The sequence below is a fragment of the Cherax quadricarinatus genome, chromosome 44 (genome assembly GCF_038502225.1).
Source record: "Cherax quadricarinatus isolate ZL_2023a chromosome 44, ASM3850222v1, whole genome shotgun sequence".
Lineage (NCBI taxonomy): Eukaryota > Metazoa > Arthropoda > Malacostraca > Decapoda > Parastacidae > Cherax > Cherax quadricarinatus.
The window spans coordinates 12,129,664-12,149,295 of record NC_091335.1 but is presented as its reverse complement, the minus strand read 5'-3'; the positions used below and the strand labels follow the sequence as shown (position 1 = coordinate 12,149,295).

Sequence of the window (19,632 nt, the reverse complement as noted above, 5' to 3'; positions counted from 1 at the left end):
TATATACTGTACATTATTTAGTTATGAACACTGGTCAGAGAGCCCATCAAAAGTCCGAGTCGTCGGTAAACAAGTACATGGTATAAACCGTGGTAATAAATACCGACAAGTTGGTTTAGAAAGACACGTAAGCAAACACTATGACATATTTATTAGAAAACGTTTCGGTCCTGGGACCTTGATCACTTCTAACATACAGAGGTAGAAAGACATTATATATATAGGCGGAGAATGAGGTGTGACGCACGTGACCTGAGGAATGTTAATATAAGAACATAAGAATGGACGAACACTGTAGAAGGCCTACTGCCTATGATGAGGACGGGTAGACGTTGAAATCATGTGACTCCTGTGTTGTTGGGTTGGTGCTGCTTAAGTATCATGTATGCCAATGTTTTTGAAATTTTCGAAACGCAGCCCCACACCTCTAACTTCAACAGCAGGCGTCTACACTATCCCCTGTGGGTTCTGTCCCAAGAAATATGTAGGCGAGACAGGCAGTGATCTTGCAGTCCGCTTGAATGAGCATCGAAATGCCTCTAACAGAGACGATGTAAGGTACGCCTGTGTCATCCACAGAGACTCCACGGGACATTTGATGAACTGGAACGAGGCACAACTCGTTCTCACCGAACCAGACCTCAGACGCCGACGGTGCCTAGAAGCCTCACTAATCGCCGTCACCGACACTATAGAACGCAACACTGGAAACTACAAAATTTAAAAAACATTGGCATACATGATACTTAAGCAGCACCAACCCAACAACACAGGAGTCACATGATTTCAACGTCTACCCGTCCTCATCATAGGCAGAGGTTGTTTTGATAAGGACCTGCCTCGCATGGGCCAGTAGGCCTTCAATCAATCAATCAATACTCTCAGGTAAGACCCGTGCGGGTGAAAGGGGGAGAGGTGGACAGGGGAAGAATAGTGGGTGAGAGGATGTTTTAAGTTGTAGGAAAAGAGCCAGGGCTTAACCCAGCAGCATAGCATTATGGGGCTGGTTGAGGGTCTGGTTCTGGGCTTGGTTGAGCATCGGCAATGGCGCAGCGAAGGACTGGACTTGGTCCGGCAATGGTCCAGCAATGGAGGCAAAGGCGCAATGGGAGGCGGCGCCACGCCATCGCAGGTCATTCTGTTGTCTGCCTCTAGGTATGCAAGTGGCGGGGGAGAGGAAGGCCTGAGGTTGGCGGGAAAAGAAAAAAGACGTCGTTAAAGGTCCACACCTGCAGAGGGCAGGAAAGAGTTTAGAGGGAAGATTTATGTGTAAAGAGGGAGTGGGTCAGGGTTGTAGAGAGATTGGAAAAGGTTTAGAGTGTTTTCAGGTCGCCTGATTATTTCGTCTAGGAAGGTTGTCCAGGTGTCTTGGTGAGTTTCGAGTCGGTCAATTTGTCTGTCACTGAGTTTCTTCCAGAATACGTTCAATGCCGGAGTGCCGGTCCTGATGTGGAGAGACTCGCTGGTGGCAAAGTCGTCCCACCTCACTCCTAGCACCCACAGCAGAGCACGATTCTGGATTTGTTGTAGCTTTAGGATGTTCGTTTTGGCAGCGAGTGACAAGCCGAGAGGTGTATAAGAGAGAAGGGGACGGATGAGAGCCTTATATAGATGGAGTTTGGTGTGTGGGTTTGCGCCTCTGAGCTTGTACAGTCGCCCTAGGGCAGAACTGGCCAAGGTTCTTTTAACATTTATGTGGGTGTGTAGTCTGAGTCTGGCGTCTAGGTTTACACCTAAGACTGTGGTGCTGTGAGTTCTGGGGATGGGTGTTCGTGTGGTAGTGGTTCTGAGGTAGACAGGTAGGGGCGGCCGTCCTTTGGGGAAGAAGTAGGTGATTTTGGATTTGGCGGCATTTGTTTTGATTCGCCACAGGATCTCCCATGCACTTATCCTGTCCACCTCACGTTGAGTTCTGAGTGAGAGGTATCTGTTGCGTTCGTGTGTGGTGAGTTGTGTGATGTCGTCAGCGTATGCCAGTGTGAGTGTGTTGTGGTGTGCAGGGTTGGGGATGTCATTTATGTAAAGGATGTACAAGGTGGGGGAGAGGACAGAGCCTTGGGGAACTCCAGCGTGCAGGGTGAAGTGGTCAGAGAGACAGTTCCTGAATTTTATTCTCATCATGCGGCCATCAAGGAAGTTGCTGAGTAACTTTTTGACATTCAGGGGAAGGTCAAAATGATTACACAACTTGTACTTCAGCCCCGAGTGCCAGACCGTGTCGAAGGCTTTCTCCACGTCCTTAGCAACTAGGGCCATTGCACAGCCTTGGGCCTCATTTATTCGAATATAATTCAGGATAATGTTGAGAGCTGCCTGCGTAGAGCGGTGTTGGCGGAAGCCAAATTGTCGGTCAGTTAGTAGGTGGTTTGTCTCTAGGTGCGTCCTTAGTCTGTGATTTATAAGTCTTTCAAATGTCTTCCCAAGGGTCTCCAGTAGACTGATGGGTCTGTAGTTTCTTGGGTCAGTCGGGTCTTTGCCAGGTTTTGGGATGAGTGTGGCTATGGCAGATTTAAATAAGGAGGGGAAGTATCCGGAGGCGAGGCAGGCATTGTAGAGGTCTGTGAGTGCTGAGATGACAGAGTCCGGGAGGTGTCGAAGTATGTGGTGGGATAGTCCTGAAGCTCCTGGGGCTCTGGGAGGAAGCTTCAGGATTAAGGCTTTGACTGAAGGGTGGGAGAAAGGGGTGTTTAGAATGTGGGTGGAGGTGAGAGAGGAGAGTTGTATAGTAGGGTCAGGTTGTGTCATGTGTCTGTGTGTGGATATCCAGTGTTCTAAGGCTTGAGTGTGTTGTTGTGCAGCAGGGTCAGGCGGGTGGGGGTGGAAGATGTTTTCCCATATGTCCATGAAGGCTCGTGCTGCTTGTGTAGGGTCTGTGATGTTTATGTTGTTGTGTGTGATGTGCTGGAAATGTGTTGTTTTTGGGACTCCAGTGACTCTCCGGATGAAGGTCCAGAACTCCCTGGGGTCCTGTATGCGGTGTTTTTCAGCAGCCTGGACGAGGGCCAGCCAGTGTTTGGCATGGTCCTCATCCAGGCCTTCTACAGTGTTCCTCCATTCTTATGTTCTTATATTCTTATGACATTCCTCAGGTCACGTGCGTCACACCTCACTCTCCGCCTATATATATAATGTCTTTCTACCTCTGTATGTTTTAGCTCATCTCTTCCCGCAGAGCAGGCAAAGAGTGGAGGTCGTACAAAATCAGGCGATAAGAACTATGCTTGGGGCCCCCATCTGGACCAACACAGCATGTCTCAGATCTGAGGCCCGGCTTCCTTCCTTGGTTGACAGAGTAAGATACATAAACGCCTGCAAAGTGGCCACGATTCTGCACAGGCAGCAAGGTACCCCACTAAGGAGACGGATATTGACAACCATGTCACAAGATCCCACACTCTTCACGGACTACTCCTGGATTCGTTCGTTTTGTGCTGCTGGGCGGAAGCTGCTGCCTATACAACTACTCCTTGAGAAGAGTTGTGACCTTCCTGTTGCTGGGTACCATCCACCACCTCCCTGGCGCCCAGATCCAGCCGATGTTTGCATCATGCAGCTACCCATCTCTAAGCGTCTCTGCAGTCAAGACACTCTCAGCAATCATGCTGAGACAAGCATGGCACTGGCAGAGGGAGGCACATGTGCAGTGTATTTCACAGATGGTTCTGTCGACCCTGACAGGAAGAGAGCAGCAGCTGGACTGTACCACAATGGTCACACACAAGGCTGGCGACTCCCTGACCACTGCACGATCCTTCAAGCTGAGCTGGTGGCGATTCAGCAGGCATTGTCACATGCCCTACGACATCGACTCCGACCTGTCATACATGTTGATTCCACGTCTGCAATCAATGCCCTCTCCCATCCTCAACCACAGGACAATGTTCACCTCATCACATCGATCCTGAGCATAATGACAGCCTTAGAAGTTCAGGGTAACAGATCGACATTGAACTGGATCCCCAGCCATGCTGGCATCCGGGGAAATGAGGCGGCAGATGATGCAGCCAAGGCAGCAACAGACTATCCACATGTTGGGATTACTGTCCCAATCAGCCTACGACAGACCAAACTGGTGGCTGCCAGAGCCATGAAACTTATGGGGGAGGTCTTAGGTGATACCCCATCTCAACAGTGGTACCGAGCAGCGACTCAGGGAGAACCCCCTCCATATGATAGAAGCTGGTCCAGAGCGCAGTGTACCGCCATCCATCGGCTTCGTTTGGGCTTTCCCACAGCCAAGATGATGGTAGACAAGGCTGAGGAGGAGATGTGCCAGTACTGTCAGCACGTTGTCCAGCGGCCCCTAACACACTATCTTCTGGAGTGCGAAGTTACTGAGACGCTCCGCAGGCAACTAGGAGTGATATTCCCTCCCGAAGAGGACCCAGAGATGACTGCGGCCACACTAGTGTACCATGGAGTCAACGAACCAGACAAGCTGTTACCTGTGATAACGACATATCCTCCTCCTCGCTAGTGTCCACAGTTAGGAGTACATACGGTGTTGTCGCTTATGAGATGCACCAGTTGAACTGACCAGAAGAGTGCTTGAACAGCATATGTCGCATCATTGTAGAAACCTTTCTCCCTCGGGAGCCAGAGACGGGTCATCGCAAGATTGAGACCCGTGCCAGGACTACGGTCTTGGCGAACATTATACATACATACATACCTCTGTATGTTAGAAGTGATCAAGTTCCCAGGACCGAAACGTTTTCTAATAAATATGTCATAGTGTTTGCTTACGTGTCTTTCTAAACCAAACAAGTACATACATCACGAAGTGAGGAGAGGCTGTATTCATATGGAACCTATGCGATTACGAAAATTATGCATAATACAAGTGGAACCTTGATGTGGTTTGGACATTTAGAGAGGCTGGAGCAAAACAGAATGACTAAGAGGCTACGTATATAATTCTGGGGTGGAGGGAGTGTTAAAAAGGAAGTTTTGAGTGCTTGGGAGTTGAGCATCCAACAGGATTTTGTGAGCACATTTGATATGAGTGACTGGAGGCAAATGATTTGACATGTTGTAATATGAGCAAAGTAACTTTTTCTTTTGAAGGATCACACTACCTTGGTGAGAGACACCTGGGGCGTTAAAACAATGTGGAACATAAATTTTTATGACAATTATGTAATCTGTATGTGAAACTCAAATGGTTATGACAATTAATTACAATATACGAGATTATTACTGTATTATAATCACGGGGGCACTAAACTCGAAAGATTATACAGCGCACATGGGGAAGGGGGGATGGAAGGTCTTCAGGTTCAATTCAGGGAACCGAAGCACTGATCCAATTCCCTAGATCAAGAACCCCTCACCAGCATCAAGGAGCCTCCTTTGAGGGGTACAATACAAAAGGGCTGAGAATACTCACCGCCACCACTCTTGTAACAAAGGTAGGGAAAGCGCCAGAGGTTACCGAGGCCCACAGCATAACCAACACAAGCTAGGATGAACTGGGCCTTATTTTCCCACGTCTGACGTGGCTCCATTTCCTTGCCACCTCTACGTTTGCTCCCAGCATCGTCCTGCCCGTCCCTGTACCAGACACAAGAATAAGAACAAATAGCTACTTCATTATGAAAGGTTCAAAAAATACTAATGCTAATACTAATACTGCTGCTATGTATGATAATCTATGTAACTGTATTTGTGTATACCTGAATAAACTTACTTATTCAGTCTGCACAACAAGCAGAGACATGACCCTAGCAAACACAAACCGTAATACACAAACTATTACAGTAAATCGTACATTTAACTCTTGTGACAACTTTTAATGTTAATGTACGAAATGATTATATAAAAGAAGCACTAAACTCGTGTGGGTCATACAGCTCTGCAACACATCAAATGGAGAACAATAACAACAAACTATTAAGAAAGCATATACTGCACAGTATCTCCAACTCTTAGCAAAAGTTTGTTTACATACAGATACATGTATGTATAATTATCATACACAGTAACCTATGTATGAATTACCTAGAATAACCAACTTATTTCAGCAGAAAGTTATGTTTGATATTCATGTAGCAAACAAAGAATAGGTTTATAATTAACATGAGAAAGAATAAGTAGTTGAATTACAAAAAGTTTGTATCCTTAAATAATAATTTAATACAGTACTCAATAAATACGGTACTGAAATTAGAGAATACTGAAAAAAACATAAAAATAAATAAAGAGACCAAACCTGGATAAAGGAATAAAGACCAGAAATGGAGAAATACATATGTGCAATTATAATTCTTGGACAAAAATACTGATATACCATAAGTGAGGTTGTTCACGCGACAAATATGCACTTCCATGGTATTTTTTTTATTAAACTTAATGTAACTTGACTCTGTGGGTACACTAACTCTTGACATACTGTACATACATACATGCACACTGAGTGTGTGTGTGAGTGTGAGTGTGTATGTGTGTGTGTGTGTACTCACCTAATTGTGGTTGCAGGGGTCGAGACTCAGCTCCTGGCCCCGCCTCTTCACTGATCGCTACTAGGTCCTCTCCCTCTCTGCTTCCTGAGCTGTATCATACCTCTTCTTAAAACTATGTATGGTTCCTGCCTCCACTACTTCACTTGCTAGGCTATTCCACTTCTTGACGACTCTATGACTGAAGAAATACTTCCTCACGTCCCTGTGACTCGTCTGTCTTCAGCTTCCAGTTGTGACCCCTTGTTTCTGTGTCCCCTCTCTGGAACATCCTATCTCTGTCCACCTTGTCTATTCCCCGCAGTATCTTGTATGTCGTTATCATATCTCCCTTGACCCTTCTGTCCTCCAGTGTCGTCAGCCCGATTTCCCTCAACGTTTCCTCGTACGACATTCCCCTGAGCTCTGGGACTAGCCGTGTTACAAACCTTTGTACTTTCTCTAACTTCTTAACGTGCTTGACCAGGTGGGTTCCAGACTGGTGCTGCATACTCCAGTATGGGCCTAACATACAGTGTACAGTGTCTTGAACGATTCCTTATTAAGGTATCGGAACGCTATTCTCAGGTTTGCCAGGCGACCGTATGCTGCAGCAGTTATTTGGTTGATGTGTGCCTCCGGTGATGTGCTCGGTGTTATGGTCACCCCAAGGTCTTTCTCCCTGAGTGAGGTCTGTAGTCTTTGTCCACCTAGCCTATACTCTGTCTGCGGTCTTCTTTGCCCCTCCCCAATCTTCATGACTTTGCATTTGGCAGGGTTGAATTCGAGAAGCCAGTTTCTGGACCACATGTCCAGCCTGTCCAGGTCTCTTTGCAGTCCTGCCTCATCCTCATCCGATTTAATTCTTCTCATCAGCTTCACATCATCTGCGAATAGGGACACTTCAGAGTCTATTCCTTCCATCATGTCGTTCGCATATATCAAAAATAGCACTGGTCCTAGAACTGACCCCTATGGGACCCCGCTCGTCACAGGCGTCCACTGTGATACCTCTTCACGTACCATGACTCGTTGTTGCCTCCCTGTCAGGTATTCCCTGATCCATTGCAGTGCCCTCCCTGTTATATGCGCCTGATCCTCCAGCTTCTGCACTAATCTCTTGTGGGGAACTGTGTCAAAGGCCTTCCTGCAGTCTAGGAAAATGCAATCAACCCACCCCTCTCTCTCGTTTCTTTCCCTGTGTGTGTGTGTTCTTGGTGCCACGAAGTGTAATGCATACTGACCAATGAAAACAAAAATGCGTTAAAATGGCAGTCTACATATTTCTACCTTCAGCTAAGGTATTTTTCAGTAGATACAAAGAATGAGAGAGAGAGAGAGAGAGAGAGAGAGAGAGAGAGAGAGAGAGAGAGAGAGAGAGAGAGAGAGAGAGAGAGAGAGAGAGAGAGAGAGAGAGAGAGAGAGAGAGGGAGGGAGGGAGGAGCCATGTACTTACAGGGGTAGAGAGAGAGGGGGCACAGTTTCTTGGGTCCTTGTAGTGCCTGATGACATTTCATATTTTTAGGAAAATGAGGTTGTACAGATGACTCGAGACAAGCTAATATGAGAGGTTATCTGTATACTTTCACGTCCCTAAAAAGGGTAGCCAAGCATAATATAATGTCGGACACCACGAGGTCAAGATGCTCCGCACGGTCTCTGGCCTCATTCCTTTATGCCTGCTGAAGAAGACCTCACCTGCAGCTTGAAATATACAGACCATCATTCTCCCGCATTTTTCTTTCATGTTAAATTTTCCTCTCACTGATCAGAGTGCATTACACTTTGTGGCACCAAAACAAACAAACACACATACACACACCTCATCAGAGGTCTCCCACCAAGGTAGGGTGACCTAAAAAAAAAAATACACATTTACCATCATTTATTAAATGGCTGTCTTCCAGACGAGCTTGGCCAAAGGCCGGGCTCCGGGATTGCAGCATCCCCACTCCGTCAAAATGCAGTGTCTTCCCCACCCTCAGGAATCAAGTCCAGCTAACCAGTTTCCTTTAATCCTTTCCAACAATACGTCAAGCATTAAAAAATCACTTTATTCCAGGTGCTTCAATCTAACATGCTCAGATGTTCAAACCCCCAGCACTCAAAACCTCTTTTACCCCCTCACTCCAACCTTTCTTAAGATAACCCCTACCCCCTCTTCCTTCCACCTCGGATTTATATAATCTCCCGATCATCCTATTCTGATTCATCCTCTGTAAATGCCCAAACTATCTTAACCCCTTGTCAGCCCTCTGATTTATACCTTTGATACTTCCACTCCATCTTCTAATTTCCACACTCCGAAATCTATTCATGATATTCACACCACACATTGATCTCAACATGACTTCTCCACTGTCTCCAGCCTCCTGTTTGGTGCAACATTTAAAGTCCCTGCCTCACATTCACATAAAAGTGTTGGTATTACTATACTCTGCTACATTACCCGTTTTGGCTCCATAAATAAACTTCATTCTTTCCACAGACATCTGCTTCAAAACACCACCTATTCTTTTCCCTATCTATATTTTGGTTCACCTTGTCTTTTACAGACCCATCTACCGACAAGTCCCTTCCCAAGTATCTGAATAAATTCACTTCCTCCATTCTCTCTCCCTCCAGTCTGATATCTAATTTTGTATTACGTATACTCCTATTGCTCTCATCATCTTGCTCTTTTCTATGTTCACTTTCATTTTTTTTACATACTCTCCCAAATTCCTCCACCAGCCTTTGTAGCCTTTCTTCAGAATCTCCCAGTAGAGGTGTGTCATCGGTAAAAAGAAACTGTGACAACTCCCACTTCTTATCAAAATCATTATTTTTTAATGCTACACTTCTCCTCAACACCCTAGCATTTACTTCTTTTACAACCTCATATATATGTATGTTAAACAACCGTGGTAATATCACACATCCCTGTCTAAGGCTTACATACCCTAACCTAAGCCTCGCTATCCACATCAAAACTCTTGGCTGCCAAGCTCATTTGTTACCCAGGCTTTTTCAACTTATTACTCTCCCTCTAAAACTGTTTCTTATTCTCTGCAAAATTTGCTTATAGAACCTTACCCATTCTCTTATTGGCTCTCCTTTTGCACTCCCTCACGACTCTTTCCAGTTTTCTTCCCTTATACTCTATACTATTTCACTTCTACATTATAAGAACCTCTCGGAAGACAACTCCCCCCCCCCCTTACCACTCCCTGTACCTCATTCATCTTTCCTCCCGCAACCACCCTCCGAAATCCATAAACTTCTGTAACTTACTCTAGCTTTGCCCACTTAGATGTGCCCCACATCTCTTCCACCTCATTATCTCTGATCCACTTTTCTCCAAATAGGTGAGTAATGTTCCTCCGTCTCCTTTAGTTCATTCACTTTTTTCTCTCTTACCAACTGATGACATTCTCCTTGCACTCCATCTACCTCTTACTCACATTGTACTTACATTAGATAATGATCTGAAATATCTATCGTCCCTCTAAAAAGGTTGTACATCCCCATGACTACTCATCAACCTTTTATCTACTATTATATGCATAGTTAGCAAATCAGTAATTACGCTCAACATCTTATCTCGTACAAGTATTTATCCTTTGTTTCCCTAAAATAATTATTACCTATTACCTGGAGAGGGCTTCGGGGTCAACGCCCCCGCAGCCCGGTCTGAGACCAGGCCTCGTCGTGGATCAGGGTCTGATCAACCAGGCTGTTATTGCTGGCCACACGCAAACTGATATATGAACCACAGCTCGGCTGATCAGGTACTGATTTTAGGTGCCTGTCCAGTGCCTTCTTGAAGACAGCCAGGGGCCTATTGGTAATCCCCCTTATGTATGCTGGGAAGCATTACCTATTACCAAACCTCTTTCCATACGTAATTCAATTAAAGGTCCCCTATTATCATCGTTTACCCGACGCTCTTATATGCGTGTGAAGCATGGGTGGTGAACGTTGAAACAAGAAGGCTGGAGGCAGTGGAGATGTCGTGACTGAGGGCAATGTGCAGTGTGAATATAATGTAGAGAATCCGTAGCTTGCAGAGGGGTTTCCAAAAGTATTATCCAGAGTGCAGAGGAAGGGTTGCTGAGATGGTTTGGACATTTAAAGGATGGAACAAAATAGAATGTCTTGGAGGACATATAAATCTGTAGTGGAAGGCAGGCGGGGTAGGGGTCGTCCTAGGAAGGGTTGGAGGGTGCGGGGTAAAGGAGGTTTTGTGTGCGGGGGGCTTGGACTTCCAGCAAGTTTGCATGTTAGGAGCGAGTGGAGACGAATGGTTTTTATGACCTGACGTGAACAAAGTAACATTTATGAAGGGATTTGGGGAAACCAGTTAGCCGGACTTGAAGTCCTGGAGGTGGGAAGTACAGTGCCAGCACTCTGAAGGAGGGGTGTTGATATTTGCAGTATTTTAAGTGTAGTGTTGGCACGCCTCTGGCAAGACAGTGAAGGAGTGAATGATGATGACAGTGCTTCTTTTCCTGGTCACCCTGCACTGGTGGGAAATGGCCGATACCAGAAGTCTACTTGGAGAATATTCCAGGGATCAACGCCCCCGTGGTCCGGTCCATGACCAGGCCTTCCGGTTCATCAGGGCCTGAGCAACCAGGCTGTTACTGCTAGCCGCACGTAGTCCAATGTACGAATCACAGCCTGGCCGATCCGGCACTAACTTCAGGTATCTGTCCAGCTCCCTCTTGAAGGCAGCCAAGGGTCTATTGGTAATTTCCCTCATGACTGGTGGGAGGCTGTTGAACAATCTTGGGCCCCGGACACTTATTGTTTTTTCTTAATGTAGTAATAGCGCCCTACTTTTCACTGGGGATATGTTGTATCGCTCGCCCAGTCTTTTGCTTTCGTGTTAATAAATATGTATTAACAAGAACTCGTTTTAAATTAAGTCCTTTTTAAAATTTTCTCTTATACGTTTAAAGATATATTTTTTATCATTTATGTTAATGTAAACATTAATAATTTTGTACCAAAAAAACTTTAGAAAACTTACCTAACCTTATTATAACAAGCACAATTTAATTTAGCCTAATACAACTAAATATATTTTAGATAAATTTACAATAATAATAAACAAACACAATGAAATATATTTTTATCGTTAGGCTCAGAATGATTTTTGCGAAATTATTGCAGACACAAATTTTCGCTTCCTTTATTCGGCAAGAAGAGGGTTGCTATTTAAGATATATATATATATATATATATATATATATATATATATATATATATATATATATATATATATATATATATATATATATATATATATATATATATATATATATATATATATATATATATATATATATATATATATATATATCACACTGCTTAAGAAGCGATAAAATATTATCTTGCCTGTATTTACATTAAAAATTGTCAACATGCAACGTCACATCGTCAAATATAATAATATGCAGAGGCTTAATTATTATTATTGTTATAATCATGACTCAGCGCTAAAGCCATAAGGGTCAACATGTAAACAAGGAAGAGAGAAAGGTAGTCTGGAGAGTGTCCTAGTAGCCGCCTGCTATACTCCTGTTATACTCCTGCTTTTACTCCTTTTCGTATGTACTTACTGTGCTGGCAAGATTCCCAGTGTTGTGCCTTACACATGATGGATGGTTTAGGGTTCTACAATGATACAACACCAACCAAGCACAGAAAACTTCCTTCACCACCTTCGGTCAAATTTCTAAGTAACGTCACAGCCAGTTTGGACATAGGGATGTTACGAAGCATTATTTTCAATTTTAGGTTACTAAAGAAGTGGAATGAACCAGATGTGGAAGTAGTAACGGTAAACGCCAAACATAATTTTAAAAGTAGATACGATGAGAGCAGAGACCTGAGAACAGAAACGGCAGACGAGGCCAAGCTGGGAACAAAAACCTCACTCACGAACAACTCAGAGAGTTAAAATACACTCTTATTATTTTGATTGGTGAAGTGACACAATATGTCAGAGAAAACTTGAGTTGTTGCAACAAAAAGATACAGAGAGCGTAAGGTCATAAGATGTAGTTTTGTTTTTGGCTAATATATTTCAGTTTCCTTGTTGTTACATTTCAGCTTAATATTAATGTGCTAAAATGCACTATTTGTGTAATTTTGCTCTGGCTTCGTGGAAGGAGATTTGCTGCCGTATTTTAGCCGTGTTGAAACAGCATATTAGTTAGGAGTCCTTCAAAGAACATGCAGTTTGTTAACACTAAGCATGACTACGATTTACTTAATTTCTCCAACCGAGCCGCGGGGGCGTTGACCCCCGAAACTTTCTTCGAGTATACTCCAGGTATAGAGTTCCCGGCCAGCCTGAATGTGGTAATTACGGTGGACTTCGTTCTACTGACACCAACAGCCTGAGTAATCACACCAGCAAGCAAAGTTTGGTTGGGAACTTGGCCGCGGGGCACGATGAACCCAGGAACCATCAATAGGTATACGTACATTTAGAGGAAGTCCTGGATGCGTAGTGTCAGCAGCAGCAGCAGGGTGTGAACCACACTGACTTGATTTAGCGTTACTTCCAACGCAATAACATTCAGTAGACTGGGGCAAGCAGATATGTTTATAAAGATAACCAGATGTTAACCCTGAGCACAGCGATGCAAGGTTATCATCATGGGCAGTGATGCACGGTTACCATCATGGGCAGTGATGCACAGTTATCATCACTGGCAGTGAGGCAAGGTTATCATCATCAGCAGTGATGCACGGTTATGATCATAGGCAGTGATGCAAGATTGTCATCATGGGCAGTGAGGCAAGGTTATCATCATGAGCAGTGTTAAATTAGACACATGTGCAACTCTTGGGTATCAATAAAGATACCCAAAAGTTGCACATGTGTCTAATTTAACAACGTGTCGGTTCTTTGAACCATTCATCTACAATCATGAGCAGTGATGCACGGTTATCATCATGGGCAGTGATGCACGGTTATCATCATGGGCAGTGATGCACGGTTATCATCATGGGCAGTGATGCAAGGTTATCATATGCAGAGATGCAAGGTTATCATCATAGGCAGCGATGCACGGTTATCATCATGGGCAGTGATGCACGGTTATCATCATGGGCAGTGATGCACGGTTATCATCATGGGCAGTGATGCACGGTTATCATCATGGGCAGTGATGCACGGTTATTATCATGGGCAGTGATGCACGGTTATCATCATGGGCAGTGATGCACGGTTATCATCATGGGCAGTGATGCACGGTTATCATCATGGGCAGTGATGCACGGTTATCATCATGGGCAGTGATGCACGGTTATTATATGCAGTGATGCACGGTTATTATATGCAGTGATGCAAGGTTATCATCATATGCAGTGATGCAAGGTTATCATCATAGGCAGCGATGCAAGGTTATCATCATGGGCAGTGATGCACGGTTATCATCATGGGCAGTGATGCACGGTTATTATATGCAGTGATGCAAGGTTATCATCATAGGCATCGATGCAAGGTTATCATCATAGGCAGCGATGCAAGGTTATCATCATAGGCAGTGATGCAAGGTTATCATCATAGGCAGCGATGCAAGGTTATCATCATAGGCAGCGATGCAAGGTTATCATCATAGGCAGCGATGCAAGGTTATCATCATAGGCAGTGATGCAAGGTTATCATCATAGGCAGCGATGCAAGGTTATCATCATAGGCAGCGATGCAAGGTTATCATCATAGGCAGTGATGCAAGGTTATCATCATAGGCAGTGATGCAAGGTTATCATCATAGGCAGTGATGCAAGGTTATCATCATAGGCAGCGATGCAAGGTTATCATCATGGGCAGTGATGCAAGGTTATCATCATAGGCAGCGATGCAAGGTTATCATCATGGGCAGTGATGCAAGGTTATCATCATAGGCAGCGATGCAAGGTTATCATCACAGACAACGATGCTGTGGATTTGTAACTAGGACTCCATAATATAATAATGATTCTGAGGGATAGACAATGAATTCATCAACATTCTGGAACCTTCGTTGGTGTTGATACATAAAAAAATGAGTCAGACGCCACTCCCACGAGCCCTTCTTGTGCGGGGAAGATAGCAGAGCCAGAGTTTGCTACCACCTGTGACTCACAAGACTGCCATCCCCACAAGCCCTCCTGGGGCGGGGAAGATGGCAGACCTAGTTTTGCCCTACGAGCCCGTGAGGGCGGGGAATGGGGCTAGGCCTGGGGATGGTTGGTTCCAGAGGATGAGGAGGTACTTGTACCTCTTCCCATGGGAGACGTAGGTCTCACGAACTCCCAGGACAGGGAGCCAAGGCCGAGTCACCATCTGGAAAAGACCCGGGCCGGGAGAGTACCGGCGAATCAAGGAGGAAGGAGGAGAGGTGTTCATAAACAAGATATGTGCAATACCTAGGTACCTTATTTTGAGAAAAGTTTCGCCCACCAGGAAGGCTTTATCAAATACAAAGAAATGGCAACGACGACTTACATATAAGGGACTCCAAAGATGTGGAAATAATGAAGTGGTTGTGGTCACAAATATGAGTGGGAGTTTGCTATTGGAGATCAATTTGCTGACTGTATTAGCACTGGTCACGCTAATGTAATCACTGCTACTATTATATTACTTCCACTTCGTTCGTATATCTCTGCACCTCCATTCACCCACAGAAATGTCACGAACATACGGCCGTCCATCGATTTCGGCTAAACCTTCTCACGACGAAGGCGATAAATGATACTGCCCACGAGGAACAACAACAGCAGCTGATGCATTACCTAGTAAACTGTCAAGTCACCCCGCCAAGACTGTAGCCGCACTGGTGTTGCTAAGCTGTAAAGAACCTCAAGACGCTAGTGCCCATCCTCACAAAATACCCTCTACTTGACTCACGAAATCGTACTAACATGATTGCAAACCACGGAACGGGTGGTGTTTGAACCCATGGCGAGGGAGTCGTAAAACTCACTCGCCATGGGTTCATACCCTAACCGTTCTGTGGCTTGTTTACCCTCTACTTTTTTATATACAGATCAATTTTACAGACTAAAAGCTGATATTCTCCCTCAGCTCATTTCAAAGCGCAGTCCTAAGATATACTACCAACTCCAAGGATGCGACCCAAAATAGTCAACACCCAGGTACCTACTTACTGCTTGGTGAACAGCGGCAGCAGGTGTAAGGAAACATGCCCGAACGTTCCTACCCATGCCGGAGATCGAACCAAGAACCCACATTATGTGTGTTGAATGAGCTACCAACCGAGCCATTGAATACCTTCGATGAGGCAATGATCAAACTGAAGCAATAACACTGCAGCAACCTAACATAACTACTGCTTACCCCTCCCCAAGGTGTGGCTTAAAAAGGTGGAGTGGTCGTGTTCGCCAGGTGTGGCTAACAGATGGCTATGCTAACCACAGCAGCCAATGGTCGCCAGGGTGTGGCTCACCACAGCAACTGGTACTGGTCGCCTGGGTGTGGCTAACAGGTGGCTATACTACTCACGACAGCAGCTGGTGGTCGCCAGGGTGTGGCTAACAGCTGGCTGTACCATTCACAACAACAGCAGTAGCTGGTGGTCACCCAGGTGTGGCTAACAGGTGGCTATATTCTCACCACAGCAACTGGTGGTGGTCGCCAGGGTGTAGCTAACAGGTAGCTATACTACTCACTACAACAGAAGCAGCTGGTGGTCGCCAGAGTGTAGCTAACAGGTGGCGGTATTACTCGCCACAACAGTAGCTGGTGGTCGCCAGGGTGTGGCTAACAGGTGGCTGTACTACTCACCACAACAACAGTAGCTGGTGGTGGTAGTTTCACGTGTTCTCACTACCCAAAGTTTACCACAGCCTCCCAGCCTCACGCACGCGCCCCACTCATAACCCCACCTTTCTCCACCATAAAACCCTCCACCGATCCTTATTCTCCCTGGTTCTCATGCTCTCTCCTGCGTTATGGAATGTGACAGGGAAACACAGCTAGTTTTTGTTCCACTATCATACAGAACAGGGGGACAGTACATTGCTGATATATCCAACCTTGCTAAATAAAAAATATCTTTCTCATACAATCTCTCTCTCTCTCTCTCTCTCTCTCTCTCTCTCTCTCTCTCTCTCTCTCTCTCTCTCTCTCTCTCTCTCTCTCTCTCTCTCTCTCTCTCTCTATCTCTATCTCTCTCTCTCTCTCTCTCTCTCTCTCTCTCTCTCTCTCTCTCTCTCTCTCTCTCTCTCAAGAACGACTAACTCGCTTCCAAGAACATTCTTAAAGTGCCCGAGCAGTAAGCTCAACAATGTCTCCAGTTCACTTAATATTATTACCCTCAAGTGAGGTTCCTTGACGCCAGTGAAGGACTCTTGATCCATGAAACTGGAGCTGACCTTCCTTTCCTTGGATCTAACCTGACTGCCACCGCCTCATCTAAGCACTGTACAACACCTCTGATATACCTTTGAAGAGTTTCATGACTTTTCCTACTCCCGCCGCCCGGCCCTGGGCCAGGCTTGTCTGGTGTTTACCTGATCAACCGCCCCGCTGGCTCACATATCCAGCACAGCCTGGTTGTTCTGGCACTTGGTGGAAGTAGATGTCTAATATCCTCTTGAAGACTTCTACACTTGTTCCTGCAGTGTTTTTTATATCCTTTAGTAATGATGAATAGTCCGGGCCCACAGATGTTGATACAATGTTCTCACTGTGCCCACGGCGCCCCTGCTCTTCACTGGTTTTGTTGCCCTCCGAGTTTAACTCCCCTCTTCCTTGAATGTAATAACTATATGTATTTCAGTATCTGCGCGATCCGAGAAAAGTACACCGGTATCCTATAAGCCCAGCCCCCTCTACCTCAATGTGAACAAAAGGAATAGTGCAGGGCAGTCATAAAACTGTAATGCATCAAAATATAAAAATACCTACACATGTACATTTGTATGTGCGAAATACATGCATGTACCTATGTACACTTGAGTACGGACAAACCCCTAGCTGTCTTTAAGTAGGTACCCGACAAATTTCTCAAATCAGTTCCTGATCAGCCAGGTTATGGTGCATACGTTGGACTGTGGAAGGCGGGCACCAACAGCTTGGCATCAAGGCACCTCCCCTGACTCATGGAATGAAGCAGCTACGCACCAATAACCCTTCTCTGCCAGTAGGGACCTGACCAGGCATCATTTATGGGCTGCACCTTGCCTACTCGGCCAAAACAGTTTTTGAGACTGTTGCACAACAATGCCAGCACTGCCACAACTATTATACATGTTCTAGACGACACTCCCGTCATGAAGTCGCATTCTACTACCACCCTCCACTGTAACAGAAACCAGCCAAACCTGTCACCTACTGTATTCCTAGTATAAATAACCTAGACACATTAATGCCCATCTTGATATATCCGCCCGACGATAACTCCCCTCCCTAAAAAAAGGGGGGAGGGGAGATTATACAAGTTTTTAAAGTCGTGATGCACATCCTCTCTCAACAGATGAAAGCCAGTGTTCAAAAAGCAAATTATTTAATTCGTGGGGGAGCGATAAACCTGTAGGGGTTATACAGCGCCTCGGGAATGTGAGGCAATCAGGGGTGATTCTTTAAAGGTAAGAGTAACTCCAATATCTTGGACCAAGAGCTCTTCATCGGCATCAAATCACCCCCCCCCCCACCTTCGAGGTAACACAGTATATAGGAGGGATATTACTTATCTGACTGATCTCGGAAAATGGGCTGAAAATTGACCAAAAAGATGCTATGCTGCCATATTTTACGGTCCACAAGTAGAGAAAATTTCAAATCGAAGTGAAGAGACATTCTCAAGTTATTGTACAGAAATCAAAGCAATGGAGAAAATATGTATATATAAAAAAACATTGCATAGAAATTAAAGCTGTGCAAAAATTATAAAACACTGAAATTAAAACAGGTGGAGGGAAAATTAGAACAGCATGGAAACTAGAAAGGTGAGGAAATTACACACAAAGGATGAAAACTACAGAGAAAACGTACAAGAAAAAATGCTGCTTAGGCTATGTAATATAAAATCCCGAGGAGTGCATATACACACACACACCAAAAAAAATAGTAAAAAAAAAATGGTTTCAATCATAACCATAATTTTTAAATGGGTGGACGGGTAAGCCAGCGGAAGGCCTCGGTCAGATGACCAAAAGCTCCAACTCCGAGTCATCATATGACTGAGACCAACGTCAGGAAACACTTGTCCTGTTTCCTGACGAATCTTACCTAACCTAACATATACACACCGAGAGTGGTGGAGCAGGGGCTCACCCACTTGCAGGAGAGTTTCTTCCCTGTGGCTCTCCATGCCTCAGCCACAAGCACACTAGTGATCTGCACCTACCACCCCTACACCAACCTACGTCACGTATCGACCCGGATACCCGTCACGGTCAGACACCCATCCGTTACAGACACCCGTCACAGAAAAACCACCCACCGTGTTCACACTACACGATGATATATGTACATCACAAGTCTGGTGTTAGATTTTAACTCAATCCTGGTCTCAACCTGTCCTTCTATTGCTAACGTTAAAAAAATTACGCCTGCTTAAGCCAAATATATATATATATATATATATATATATATATATATATATATATATATATATATATATATATATATATATATATATATATATATATATATATATATATATATATATATATATATATATATATGTCGTGCCGAATAGGCAGAACTTGCGATCTTGGTTTAAATAGTAACGCTCAACTTACCATATAGGACAAGTGAAAATTTGTGTATGCAATAATTTCGCCAAAATCATTCTGAACCTAACGAAAAAAATATATTTCACTGTGTTTGTTTAGTATTAAATTATTGTAAACAAATCTAAAATATATTAAGTTGGGTTAGGCTAAAATAAATTGCGCTTGTTATAATAAGGTTAGGTAAGTTTTCTAAGTTCCTTTTGGTGCAAAATTATAAATTTTTACATCAACATTAATGGGAAAAAATATATCTTTAAACGCATGAGAAAATTTTAGAAAGGAATTAATTTTAAATGAGTTCTTGCTAATTGACCAGTTTTACATATTCGGCACGACACACACACACACACACACACACACACACACACACACACACACACACACACACACACACACATATATATATATATATATATATATATATATATATATATATATATATATATAT

At 44.4% G+C, this 19,632-nt stretch overlaps 1 protein-coding gene across 1 annotated transcript in view; it reads right to left on the bottom strand.

The window, feature by feature from the left end:
- LOC128697469 (sodium- and chloride-dependent GABA transporter ine) overlaps positions 1-19,632 on the bottom strand; it is a 61,121-nt gene that overhangs the window by 34,836 nt on the left and 6,653 nt on the right. The window contains exon 3 of the mRNA XM_070094101.1: positions 5,390-5,553. Coding sequence (XP_069950202.1) covers positions 5,390-5,553 — 164 coding nt within the window. The remainder of the gene's footprint in view (positions 1-5,389; positions 5,554-19,632) is intronic.